Below are 13,640 nucleotides of genomic sequence, written 5' to 3'. Positions count from 1 at the left end.
TTTGCATGATGTTTCTACGTAGAGTTAGTGACTGGCTCCAAAGGTGCAATCAGAATTTTTTGCTTTTTGGTACCTTTTCGTTGCTAAAACTTCAGCCAGCATGATCAAGCTTTTACAGAATGTGATGTATTGGGTACAGGGTTGGGATCAATTTCATATTCATTTAGCCAATCCAGAAATGATATGAAATTCTCTCAACTTCTCTCTTCTAATCTAGAATGTTGATGCAAATTATATAGAAACGTCCTGCCAATTATTTGCATTTAAACAAATGGACGAAGGTCACTTCTACGGTAAGATTTGGAGAGGTATATAATTGCAAAGGATTCTGAAGAAATTCAGAGCTTCTTTTTCTGTTTTCGGTATAATAATGACGTTTTATTTTTATTTTCGGGAAGTATAACTTGGCCTACGCACACCACCAAACGGGTTAACTTCAAAAACGCTGAGAGTGCTATGGAAACTGGTAAGATGATCTTTTCGTGTAAACACTGTTTGTAGATATAAAGCGGCTCGAAGGTCAAGTAAACGCGTTCGAGAAATTGTACTTTTTTACAATTGCTGTTGTGGACAGAACGGACAGTTCAACAGCTGGAAGGTTTTAGAAGGCAACAGTGCTCGACAGCACAACAATTCTCAGAATGTTTGCTGAACCGTTGACACGTGACAATGGTCTTGATAACGTCAATGTCCCAGTGAATCTTTACAGGAGGTAAAAACAATTTCGAAGATTTTGAGAATGCCTTGTAACTCCCTTTTTATATTTGTTACAAACAGTGAAAACAATAGGCTTAAACACCTTCAGAAAAGAACAAGAATACAAAGGTATTAAGGCTGGTGCTATACGCTGTCAGAAAATAAACTGTTAATAGGCTATGAGACAGACAACGATAAATCACTGACTATTGTCAAAACGCAGGTTAATTGATATTTTTGTGATTTCCAATGCTTGTGATACGATAATCTGATTTAAATCTTCACTGGAATCTTGTAGCCACTAATCTGAAACCACATTCATGATCATGAAAAGAGTAGGGTGTTTTACATAACGCTTTTTTGTTGCATGCAATTTTCTATCGAATACTAAATGGCAAATGATGCCTGCCCCTTTTTAAATGATGTATGCTACCCAAGAATATTGTTTTAAACGTTATAGCAAAATCAACCCAGGGTGAAAAAACAACATATAATGTATTCCAACGTCGTTGGAAGATAGCTAGGTTGCAGGGTTGGGGTCAGTTCCATTTCAGTTCAGGAAAGAAACTGAAATCCCATTGCATGAAATTACAAATATATGAGGCCCTTTCAATGGATGAAACTGATTTCATTTAGTACCTCTTTTTCACGGATATGCATCACAGGGCAGCGCTACTTTAAACAGACTTCATATCTACAGCGACAGCTATGGCACATATGTAGATAATGTGCTGCTCATCTTGTATGGGAATTGACAGTAATGTGGTTTCAACTGTGTTGAAACGACAAAGAAACGGTTCAAACAAAGAAAACAGCTGCAGGGTAAAAGCTAACAGTATTTTGCCGAACACATTAATTTGTGTTAAATGTTATCTTATTTTGAAACGCAGTTAAGAGTTTTCCTGCCGATTGTTTTAAGTCCTAGACACTGCATGTATTGTTTTCATTAACGTGCTGACAGTCGCAGTTTGTTCTGTATTTGAATACCCCCCTTTCTGCAGCACGGACACCCACCGCTCGGTTAGGCTGGGTGTTAAACTCTGATAGCCCACTGGGAGTTTTTTTCTCCCCAAATTCACTAAAATACCTTTGTTTCCATTTTCATTCTATTCCAACCTACGAGGGTCAGGAAGAAAGTACCCTACGCATTGCATATTTTATATACAGTAATAAATGGGAACACGAGATGGGGATTAAAACTTTCAGTACTTGAACAGTAGGCTATGCGCATTAATACACGAAACCGATTAATCTTTTGAACGTGTGGATCTATGGCTAGACACAGACGCATGTAGGCTATTGGCTAAATTGTCTCTTTTTTCTACATCACTGTTAGTCACTATGAATATGGTAGTGTGATGGAAGTTATCATTAGTCTTATGTAAAATTGTTTTGGAGGGTAGCCTTAAAATTTGGTTGATTTTATAATAATCCAGATTTTATAGTAAATTACTTGCAGTTCTGCATGTTTTGTTACACATATTTTATTTGAAATAAACATTCAGAAGATAACAAAAGGTCAATTATTATTATTATTATTATTATTATTATTAGAAAGCTGTGATATTGTTGACCTTTATTGTGTATATATTCAGGGCATTTTCACAATTGCAGTATATTGTCAAACACCAATCTACCTACTGTGCATATATCCATTGCCTGTTGTCTCAGTTCTTTTTCCTTTTGATATTTTTTCTTCTCAATTTGTAATCACCAAGTAGGCTTCTTTAGTTACCTATATGTGCCATACACACCTTTAGTCCATTCAGTGGCATATCACTTAGTCAGAAGAGTGAACTTACTGATTAATGGTCTTTACTATTAAATTGTGGTACAGTTGGTATACCCTTGACCATGGCTCAGTGCCCAAATTTCTTCAACAGAAATTTCAAATTTCCTCCTGGTTTTCTTTTATTCTGTTTTGCTTGCTGTGATTGTTGTGAAGTCTTCTTTTTCATGCTTATAATACTCAAACTCATGCTGTTACATGATTTGTTTGTTTTACAAGTTAAGTGCCTTGTCTATAGGGTAAAACATGGAGATGCCCCATCTGATCTAATCAAACATGCAACCTTCTGTTTCCAAAGCCCACCCCTCTATGACAGCCAGCCTGATCAAAATCGATCATTTTCTGGGCAAATAAATTGGAGAACCTGCTCTACAGAAACCTATGTAAAACACAAAGCACTGAATATACTCAAAGTTTAGAATTTGGCTTAAGACACAGGATATGGTATATCAAAAAGTACAATAATGCATTCAGAATTACTCCCCCTAATAAATAAACACATTGGGGAGCATATACTTCTGGTTTTTACACGTTGGAGAGCATAAGCTTTTGCTTTTTTATTGTTTACCTACTACAAGACATAGCTCTGGAACTGTCCCATTCACCACTTTAGTCAGCATGATGAAAAACATGTGCATGTGTTATTTTTTATACAATATTCTAAACTTGTATAGAGTTTATATAGCCAACCACGGACATGGAAGTGATTACCTTCTTTGAAATGCTATGACCTTTGACCTACAGTATATTGCTGTCTTAGCTCAAATTAATCTTACAACAAAATTTAACACCAACTGACCCCTTGAATCATATCAGTTCTTTATAGTGGCAGGAGTTGTGCTCATTTTTTTACTTCCTCAATTTTCAAGCAGTAGCTTTCATTGGCTTCAGTAGTGACTAACACACATTGGTAAACAGATGTGGAGCCTCATTTGCTTATGATCATTAATATATGTGCATTGAAGAGAGTAGTATGCACTACATAAAATGCCATTGTATACAATTTATATCAAATTGAATCTGGGTCTCCCAAATGCATGATAGAAAGTGATCATTTATCGTAATATTTCCTTCTGGTTATGGTGCTATTATTGTTCCATCCAAAAGATGAGAAAGTGTGGAATGTGTCTGCAGTTGTTAGGGAGACCTCATTTACTTTAAGAAATGGGAGGTGAATGGCAATCTCTGTTATAGACACCATACTAGAGTTGAGTCAAGATCCCTCTGGAATTTGAAGGTGAATTACAACAGAAAATATTTTGTTTATGACTTTTTTTGCATCACATTAGCCTTTCTATTACTTTTAGTGTTAAGGAGCCATCTAACCCGAAGATAACAATTTCAGAAATATGCCTAATAAAAACATGCTTTCTTTGCAGAATATTCCAAAAGGGTCTATCAAGGAGTCAGGGTGAAACATACAGTGAAAGACCTCCTGGCAGAGAAAAGATCAAGACAGACAAGTGGATCCAGATATAATGTGAGTTCAGCATATTTTTTAGGGAAAACATTTTTGTTTTTTAAATGAGCTCAAACATATTATTTTGCATTTTTATTATAATATTCATGATATTTACCTTGTTTTCCATCAAGTTTAAATGGGTTGTCTGATGTTTTCAACGGTAGCAATGGCTTCAATTAGGGTTTAGGGCTCAAACTAGGGTTCAGCTAGGGTTAGGCTTAGGGTTAGGGTTAGGGAAACGTTATGCTTGAGGGTTGAGGCAAGTTTACGGTTGTGTTTAGCAGCTTGAAGACAGGTTAGGAAATGGGTTTGTTAATGATTTTGAATGAATCAAAAAATTTCTCTGTTAGCATGTGTACCTATGACCATACAAAATGTCTAATAAATGCATATTTTTTAGGGATAACATTTTTGTTTTTTAATCGACCTCAGACATATTATTTTGCATTTATATTATAGTTTTCATGATATTTTCCTTGTTTTCCATCAATTTTAAATGGGTTTTCTGATGTTTTCAAAGGTTCCAATGGCTTCAATTATGGTTTCGGGCTCAAATTGGGGTTCAGCTAGCGTTAGGGTTAGGAAAACGGTAAGTCTGAGGGTTGAGGCAAGTTTATGGTTGTGTTTAGCAACTTGATGAAAGGTTAGGACATGGGTTTGTTAATGATTTTGAATGAACCAAAATATTTCTGTAGTAGCATGTGTACCTATGACCATACAAATGTCTTGTAAATGCATATGGTACTGCAACAACAAAGCAGTGTTAGTAATGGCTCTTGTGCGTGTGTGTGTGTGTGTGTCACACCTGGCATAATGGCTTTGTAGCAGCCTTGTGTGTTTATGTATCTCTATCTTTCTTTTTTTCTGACTTATATATCCTGCTAAGACTTGCCAGTTCATTTTTGCTCCCTGTAGGGGATATGAGTCTCTGGCCTTAATCTCACCATATGTATGTTCTACTATGCTGTAACCCACAAGGGACAGTGAAATATGCACTTTAAAGTACCTCTATGATTGTCACTGTTATGTCAGAAATGTTGCATGCTTTCATTGTATGACATATTTATTATGTAATGTGCAATGTTCTATTTTACCATCAGTGCAATTATTGGCAATATTAATATAATATTAGTGCATTATCACTGATATACCTATAACCCATTTGGCTGGCCAGTTGAAATACTTTAAAGCCATTTTTCTCAGTTTTACCCTTTGCGTAGTTACTGCAGTTAGGCTTTGTAGGGCAGAATACATTATGTGAATTACTGGCTACAGACATATTTTCATACTTCCTTACCTATGCAGCCATTTTTAATGTTTCATAAAGAAATAACCAAAATGTCAGAGGTATAAGTACTGCTAGAAATATTGTATATAGTTATGGAGTTCTGTTGAATCTCAGTTCATTTAACATCATACAGTACAATTTGAATACAGTACTATATGGCCAAACAATAAGTGCTTAAGCTTGCTTGGTTGCTTGTCTAGTTTGTGTGAGGAAATGTTGTGGAAAGTAGTGCAACTTGGTTTAATTTTACCATCTGTCATTTTAATGGCTATTTTCAACTTGTATTTATTGATATCCATTCAGAACATGTGATATTGAATTCTTGTTTTTATGCAGTTTAACTTTAGTTACGCTTAACTGAATAATTGATCGTTCAAGCTCCATGATTTTAAATTTACCAACAACTCTTCTTTAAAGAAACTATGCAGTATTAAGACTAAAACTGGACTGGAAATATTTGGTATTACTGTACTGTATAAGGGAATCATTATCAAAATGAATTCAAACAGAGTTAAATGAGCTATCTTGAAGTGGTTTCAAAATTGGCTTCAGGGTAGAATAGGATGCGTGCAGCACATAGGCCCTCCCAGGGATCAATGTTGGGACTTCTTATCTTCCTTATTTACATAAAGTTAAACATTTGAAAGTAGTGTAAGTCATTTGTAGCCAGGCACGGCTATAGGCTTTCGGCTTCCCTAGTTGGGATTTTGGAACAGGGAAGGGTGGGTGTCGGTGGGCTATAGTGACTGCAGACTGGGGGCGGGGAGGGTTGAAGATAGCAATTGCGGAATTGCAGAACGAGGGACATTGGCAATTATCATGGGCACAATGTGTGCATTTTTAAAAAATAATTCTTTTTTTTTTCTTTTGTTAGATGCAACCACCCCCAAACGGATACCGCCCTATGCAACCGCATATGTTGTTTATGCCTAGAACCTGGCCCTGTTTGTAGCCGACACTTTCAAAATTTACTTACTATACCTATCAAGTTCAACGTTAAATTTGATACATTTCAGAATTACACAGGTGCTTGTCAGATTAAATTGAACACACATTCTATAATAACATTTTCAGGCAGGGTTATTTTATGGGGGCTAATAAAATAGAGTTTGAGAAATAGGGTATATTGAAAAAATACTTGCGTTTAATTGTCATTCTAAGTCTATCAGGATGTCATGTTGATGTAAACAGGTTGAGATATATAACAAAAATACTGTTTAAGAATAAATATTGCATTGCAATAAAAAACAGACATCTTGCCCTCCTCCCTATGTAACACAGTGTGGTCATTGTTGGTCCCATTCATCTTGACCGACAGGTGTCATTGTCTAATGTTTAAGGAAAAAAATGTCATGATGTCTTTCTCATGTGGTTTGTTCAGCTATGAAAATATATAAAAAATACTAAAAAGAAAAGAAAAACAGACCACATTTCCTGTATCAAAAACACAGTTCTCAGAGAAGATTCAATAAGATTCAGGGGGATTTGATTAAACTTTTTTCTTTTTTTACTTTTAAGGGCTGACTCTTACTGTCAGCAGAATAAGAGGATATGATTGGAAATTATTTTTAAATAGCTTTTCGATTTGAAAGAAAGATTTTTTTCCACAGAGAGTTTTTAATAAATTAAATAGTCTGGCAGGACTGTCAGGAGAATAAGAGACCCTTCTAGTTTGCAGGACCATGCTTGACAGTATTGACTGTAGGCAAAATGATGAGCCTTGATGGACTGGATGACTTGTCAGTATTATGAAACTTTCATATGCTCTAGTGTCATGGACATAATCCTCTCTCGTTTTGAAGTGTGTATGCCTGGAGCACAACCAGTGGCTAAGGCTACTCAATGGCTGAAGGCATGTCCATGCTGGCTGTACACTCCTCTAAAGCAAAAGGCTATTGTCTGCGAAAAATCTCAAAATGAAGAGCTAAAGTATAAGATTTGCTTTTTAAAATCCCTGCTGCATTATGTTCCTTTAATGACTAAGCCTTGTTATCTTTGACCATCTCAGTGGTAAATTGAGAAGTGCCTTTTCTAAAAATATCTAATCCTAGCAGACCAAAGTAGTAGCATAATAAATAAAAAAATTCAAATAAACAGCCCTAGGACATACAAACAATGGGATGACTCTTAGGGATGTGGGATGGGGGGGGGGGGGGGTGCAGGGCGGTGTGCTGATCCTGATCATTGTCCCCCTCCTCATGCTACCAACATTCATCCACCTGAAACAATCTCTTTTTGATAAGAGCCCATGTGTAAAGAAAGTGTTGCTGGGCCCTTTGAGTCATTCCAAGTCCCTTGTTCTGAGTTGTCTCCAAAAGGCTAGGTGGGGAGTACCTATCCGATCCACTACCAACAACACTGTTAATCAGTGAGCATAACATGGTCAATAATCAGCTCCCTGAGCTTATCCACCTGTCTTTGCTCAGGTAGAGTGTGTGCAATGATTGTTCATCTGACAAATTTGCAGTCTTACGGAGTGTGCCGAGTAGCTGGTAGGGCTCTGATCATATTGGGATGCTTCCTATTGTGAAAGAAATGAAGACAGTGGCCGTATATTGGTGAGAAAACTGGGCTTTTCAAAGTTGTAGGTTCACATCCCAGACAGGGCAGAACTGCTGTACCCTTGAGCAAGGTACTTAACCTGCACTGCTTTAATATAACTTTATAAATGCATATCATGTGTCTAACTTGGAGCTCATGTTATGCTAATTAATAATAAGAAAAAGTAGCGAATAAATATACATAATAAAATGTCCACACATTACTTTTGTAAAGTGGATAAGTAGCATTTTTTGGATTGGATATTTTCTGTTGCAGATTTAATTCATTTAAACCAAACCAACTGTTTAAATGGGTGGCAGGATGTCAAACTGTTCGTCATTGGACCCTTGTGGCAGTGCAGAGAGTGTGTACTGTGGTGTTGTATATCTCTGACATACATCAGAAGTTATTATTCAATATTATTCTTCATTGAACAGAGCTAGAACTCCTTTCATTAAAGACACCAAGAGTACCTAGGTTCATTATCTGTACATGTTTTTTTTCAGTTAAATTGTCAGGAAAATGAAATTCTTTTAGAAAATTGTACCTGTTTATGTCCTTGACCTTGTATTGCATTTTAACTGGATATTGTGTTCACTTATTTCTATTGTATGATGGTTCTATTTGTCTGTTTGTATTCTTGTGTTATTGTTGTAACAATGTTTATGCTGCTTTCTTTGCCAGGTCACTCTTGATAAAGAGATTTTAATCTCAATGAGACTTTTACCTGGTTAAATAAAGGATATATATATATATATATATATATATATATATATATATAAACGTAATGGGCATATGTAACTGGATCTATGAATGCCATTGCTTAGTATTTATTTATAAAAATAGCTCAAGCAATGAATTTGTTTAAAAGGGTCAACTGGGCAAAACAAAGGCTTATCTGCCCTATATGGTCTCTAAGTTCCCTACACCATCCATCCTTCCACCCAGATGAAGAGGGGAGGCTGGGGGCGGGGGTATCTCTGTAAAGTAGCTGTATGCCCCTGAACGACCGACCTCAGAGAGGCCTCAGAGAGTTTATCTCCTGAATGATTTGTCACACTCTCCAACCCCCCCCGCCCCCCGCCCCCCGCCCCCCTCCACACTCATCAGTCACTGGGTTGATCTCAGAATACATATTAGTTTTAACAGCCTTATTTCCCTATGGAGCCTTCAGAGAAGAGCTGGGGGCACACGTAGGCCACAGAGGGAAGTCTTGGCACTGACAAATTTCATTCAAATCAAACCCACAGGTTTTGCTTGCCTTCCAACCAAACCTGCCTGGGTATCAGCCCTGTCACATTTGCAATATGCAAAGTGCAGGGAGCCTGTCATCTATTTCTCAGTCTCTTTCTCTCTCCCTTCCTCTCTCCCTCTGTTGTTTTCCCATTTCCTACATATCTATGTCTTTGTCTTTTCCCCAGTAGCTCTCAATCTTTGTTTTGTATTCCAGGTGGAGTAATATATATGTTCTAATGCAAAAACTATCAATGTATTTCATCACCACCTTGCATCTTTTTCCTCTCAGTTTGGTTATGTGCCAATCATAACGAATTGCCAAGATGAAAACAGATTGTCAAAAAAACATAGCATTAGACTATAATGGGTTAATGTGGACATCTCTGATGCATAGATTAGATGTCCACGTCAACCCATTTAAAATGGAAAAGTCCAGAAAATAAAAACTTTTCCAGGCGAGGGATGCCATCAAGGGTTTTGGGCCCTATGAATAGATTTTACGTTGGGGCCCACCACCCCAGAAAATTCTATGTTCTAATATTTTTTGAGGGCCCCTGTCAGTCAGGGCCCTTAGAATTGTCATAACTATTGATGTAGAATCATGACAGCTTCTTTTGTTACAAATATTCTACGAACACAGAGAATACGTGCTGATATAAATTTCTTTTTATACCTAATTCATGGAAATTAGCGATCTAGCTAAATCTGGCACATTTACATCACATAATAGTGATGTTGATCAATGTGTATTGTCCCTGTCGAATAAATAAATAAATAAAATAAATAAAATCCTGTTAAGCAAAGAATATTTTGGCAACATTTGTATATTTAATGAAGATGTTTTAAAATAGCATTTAAAGTGAAAAAAAGCAAGATTATGTTGTTACATGTCGTTAAACACCCTGTCCATCATGCGCACATTCAATATATATATATATGTATATATATTACAGAGAATTACAGTTGTACCATTATGTATGTGTGTATATATATATATAATGGTAAATGGACTGCATTTATATAGCGCTATTATCCAAAGCACTTTACAATTGATGCTTCGCATTCACCAGAGCAATTAGGTGTTAGGTGTCTTGCTCAGGGACATTTCAACATGCCCAGGGCAGGGGATCGAACCAGCAACCCTCCATCTGCCAGACAACCGCTCTTACCTCCTGAGCTATGTCGTCCCATTATATGGCACAACTGCAATCGTCCATCTGACAAACTGAAATGCTTCTGTACACATTTGTGAGTAATAAAAAAAATCCTAGCGCAAACGTTAATATTACAGTAATGCAGATGGAAGCACCTTGCTGCAACTTCATGCAAATAGCAATGCCTGCATGTGCCCACCTTGCATAAATGTCTTGGGTTAGTATTGTATAAGTGAGCTCAGTTAAATCTTGTTTGACAAGGTGGGAGTGAAGCTATGACTAAAGAATCTACAGGAGGACTTATGTCTAACCAGGGAATTATGGGTAGTTATTGAATAACAGGGGTTATTGGAAGGAGAATGCAAATGACAGTCTATTTTTCTTTTCTTTTTTGTAACAGGGTGGAATGAGTCCTCCTCAGTCTGCCTTTGTTCAAATGCCAGGTAAGAGCATCACACAAAACATAAATTAGGAATTTTATTTCTTTTAAATTCTAAAAAAATTGTAAATGCTTTACTTGTGTGTAAGAGACATAGTAGTCAATTTTGAAAAACATACAATGAAAATGAGGGATGGATGAAAGTATGTTTTTGTTTTTAATTATCTGCTGCAGGAACCCACATGCTTCCTGGTTACTATGGCATGAGGAGGCCATTTATCTCGGATGTGGAGTTCAGCCACCCGGGCAAATCATTCCCAGCCGAGGCTTACGCCGCGACTCTGGGTTCAAAATCCCTTTCGTGTGACCCTTCATCTGTGACGGGATACCCTTCTTACATGGACGGGTACTATGCCGAGGCCCTCGGAGACTATCGGAGTGCGCCATTCTCCACTGGAGGGAGCTCTCTCTTTCCTCCATCGGCACTGCCCTCTCTCTTGCCGCCCTTCTCCGGAGAGACTTCACATTATTTTTTGGTATGGCTCCCTTTTTAATGCTTTAGAAATGATAAAAGCAAATTTAAACCAAACTATGCAGTTTCTCTACCTGAAATTAATTTCAACCCAGGCGCAAACGATAATTGTGTCATAAAATGTCACAAGGTAAACGTGGATTCTCTTCAATCAATAGATATCTCCACTCATTCTGAAATCTCTAGTCCCCTAGTATGACATATCCTGGGCAAGTGGAAAAGTTATAGCCTCTATGTGCTGCCTCTCTCATAGGTCTGCTCCCCATAAAGGGAAACACTGTGTTCTGCTCTCTCACTGGTCTATTCTCCCCCTGCAGAAAGACTCCTGGGAGCAGAACACCACAGACACTGGGAATCAGACTGAAGTCCTGTGCTCTGATGGGCTAGCTGCAGCTGCGGCCCCACCCCTACCACCTCTATTCAGTACAGAGTCTGGGAGCCCCACTCACTACCGGGCTTCAGCCCGCAGCTCTGCCCTGTCTGGCACCCAGCCCTACACCCTCCACTCACTGGATGATGCACACTACCCCACACCATACTCTACCACCGGCTACATGCCATGTACCTCTTATATGGCAGTCACTGGCGACCTGACACCCAAAATGGCTCCACTTTCCGCAGAGGACTCAGAGGGGGCTCCAGTCCCCAGTGACACTCTTAACTGGGCCAAAGATGACGGTAGCAGCTCTTGGCCACCATATGAGATCCGGAGAGTCTACTGAGTTCCCTCTACAGTGGACAGCTTGAACACTGATTTGTAGCCTGTCCGCTCTGTCCCATCCAATCAGGGGGGGATGGACATTTATTGTATTTACCAAGGCTGTTTATTTTGAAAGTTAAGGTTCTGAATGGTGTGTGTGTGTGTGTGTGTGTGTGAGAGAGAGAGAGAGAGAGAGAGAGAGAGAGAATGCAACAGTGGACATGAGAGAAAGTTAATTTGCTCGTGGGAACAATTAAGGATTCAGAGATATGAACAATGTTCGAGTTACACACAGTCTACAAGCAGCTTTGGAAATGTTTTGATTTAAAGTAAACATTTCTGTAAGGGATCCTCTGAAGGAAACATCCATCTTCAGTTCATCTCACATGGCCTGTTTTCCATCCTTCACAGGCACAAAAAGATCAGTCATAAACTCAGTACCCTAACCTTGGGACCAGTTTGGAACTGAATGGCAAAGTGGAGCATTTGGGTGCATATCTTGGAGGATCATTATTCTGTTTTGATGTGCCTTATGTGTTTTCATGCTCTGCAACCTATGGAAATTGTAAACAATACCAGGTTAAAACCTAGTATATGGCTGGACCTAACACACGTGATCCGGCCGACCAATGGTGTAACTTCATAACTCGGCCGACCAATGGTGTAACTTCATCACTCAGTCAGTCAGTCACTTACAGACATTCGCGTTTGTAGGGCAGGCCCCGCTGTTGCGGCCCAGAAAAAATAAAATAAAAAAGTAGCTTCTTGAAAATGATTCAAGGGCATGTATGTATTCCATTTTATGTCATGTAGAAATAATAAGTAATAAAGTCAAATGTTATTCTTCTGTATATCACATGGGTTTTATAATGGCTATCTAAATGTATTACTATTAATCAAAATGAAGTATACGGCATTGAGACAGAATAGTGCACTCCAACACTAATCTGACAACAGTCCACATGAGTATGACATGTCTGTTTATCACTCTGTTCAGAGGACATTATTCTTTGCTAACCAGTTGCACTGGCCTGAATGGTCATACTCCACCTATTGGTGTCTTAGACGTGTATATCAACTGCAAGTGCAGTGCCCTTCTCAGCAATGTTTTTGCTGGATTTTCATTTTTTAGACGCCTATCTGTCCCAGAAACTCAATGTCAACTGACTTCTTGTGTAATTTCTTTCAAATAGATAATGTAAGATTAACAAATGGGGACAGAAACAGGTGCATGAAGAAATGTCATTCAGATCTCGTGATTAACATTAAAGCTGTTTTCCAAGTTCCTATGTATCACCCAATTGAAAATGAATATAAGAAATATCTGTTTTAAAATAGTATGTCACAATCAAACACTAGATGGCAGTGTTAACCTAGGATGCAAGTCTTTTATTGTTTGTTTCATAAATTTTGTGTGCAGAGTAGACAAGGGAAGAAACATATCTAAATCCCTGGGACATGCATAAAAATATGTATTAAAATGAAATTGAAAACCCATAATGTCCAAGGTATATTTCAGTGTCATCGGTTTTGTAGATCGGTGTTTCTTTCTTGCAAAATACATTTCCCAGAACTTGCTTCTTGTTTACCAGAATCAATCCATTCAAACAATTAATATTCATATTCTAGATATTTGCAACATTTGATATTAACAGGTCAAAAAATACCAGACAAAGCTTTACTGGGGAATAAAAAATAGAGCCATTTGAAGATAAATATTTGGCATAGCCTTAGGAAAGGCAGTTGAAAGAAACTGATTTAGCCTACCTTTGAATATGAACAATTTTAAAAGGTTTTTCATTAAAATGAAATGTTTCAACATATGTGCAAATAATTTTTTTATGTGATCCGATTCAAAAAGAA

The 13,640-nt window shown here is 37.7% G+C and overlaps 1 protein-coding gene across 1 annotated transcript; it reads left to right on the top strand.

Annotated features, from left to right (window-relative positions):
• Positions 1-331: 331 nt before the first annotated feature.
• On the top strand, positions 332-12,628 carry LOC135263189 (POU class 2 homeobox associating-factor 2-like). The gene is made up of 5 exons (XM_064350886.1): positions 332-466; positions 3,865-3,965; positions 10,567-10,609; positions 10,780-11,081; positions 11,395-12,628. The coding sequence occupies exons 1-5, from the start codon at positions 457-459 to the stop codon at positions 11,797-11,799; spliced, it is 861 nt and encodes a 286-aa protein (XP_064206956.1). The 5' UTR covers positions 332-456; the 3' UTR covers positions 11,800-12,628.
• The last annotated feature ends 1,012 nt before the right edge of the window (positions 12,629-13,640 follow it).

The sequence above is a fragment of the Anguilla rostrata genome, chromosome 9 (assembly GCF_018555375.3).
Source record: "Anguilla rostrata isolate EN2019 chromosome 9, ASM1855537v3, whole genome shotgun sequence".
Taxonomy (NCBI): domain Eukaryota; kingdom Metazoa; phylum Chordata; class Actinopteri; order Anguilliformes; family Anguillidae; genus Anguilla; species Anguilla rostrata.
Note: the sequence above shows the minus strand (reverse complement) of the source record. Positions and strands in the feature narration are given on the sequence as shown.

Bases quoted from the DNA above. Each gene is read 5' to 3' on its own strand.
- LOC135263189 (XM_064350886.1), top strand. The intron at 3,966-10,566 runs GTGAGTTCAGCA...TTTTTGTAACAG, and splicing joins CAAGTGGATCCAGATATAAT to GGTGGAATGAGTCCTCCTCA. The intron at 11,082-11,394 runs GTATGGCTCCCT...CTCCCCCTGCAG, and splicing joins AGACTTCACATTATTTTTTG to AAAGACTCCTGGGAGCAGAA.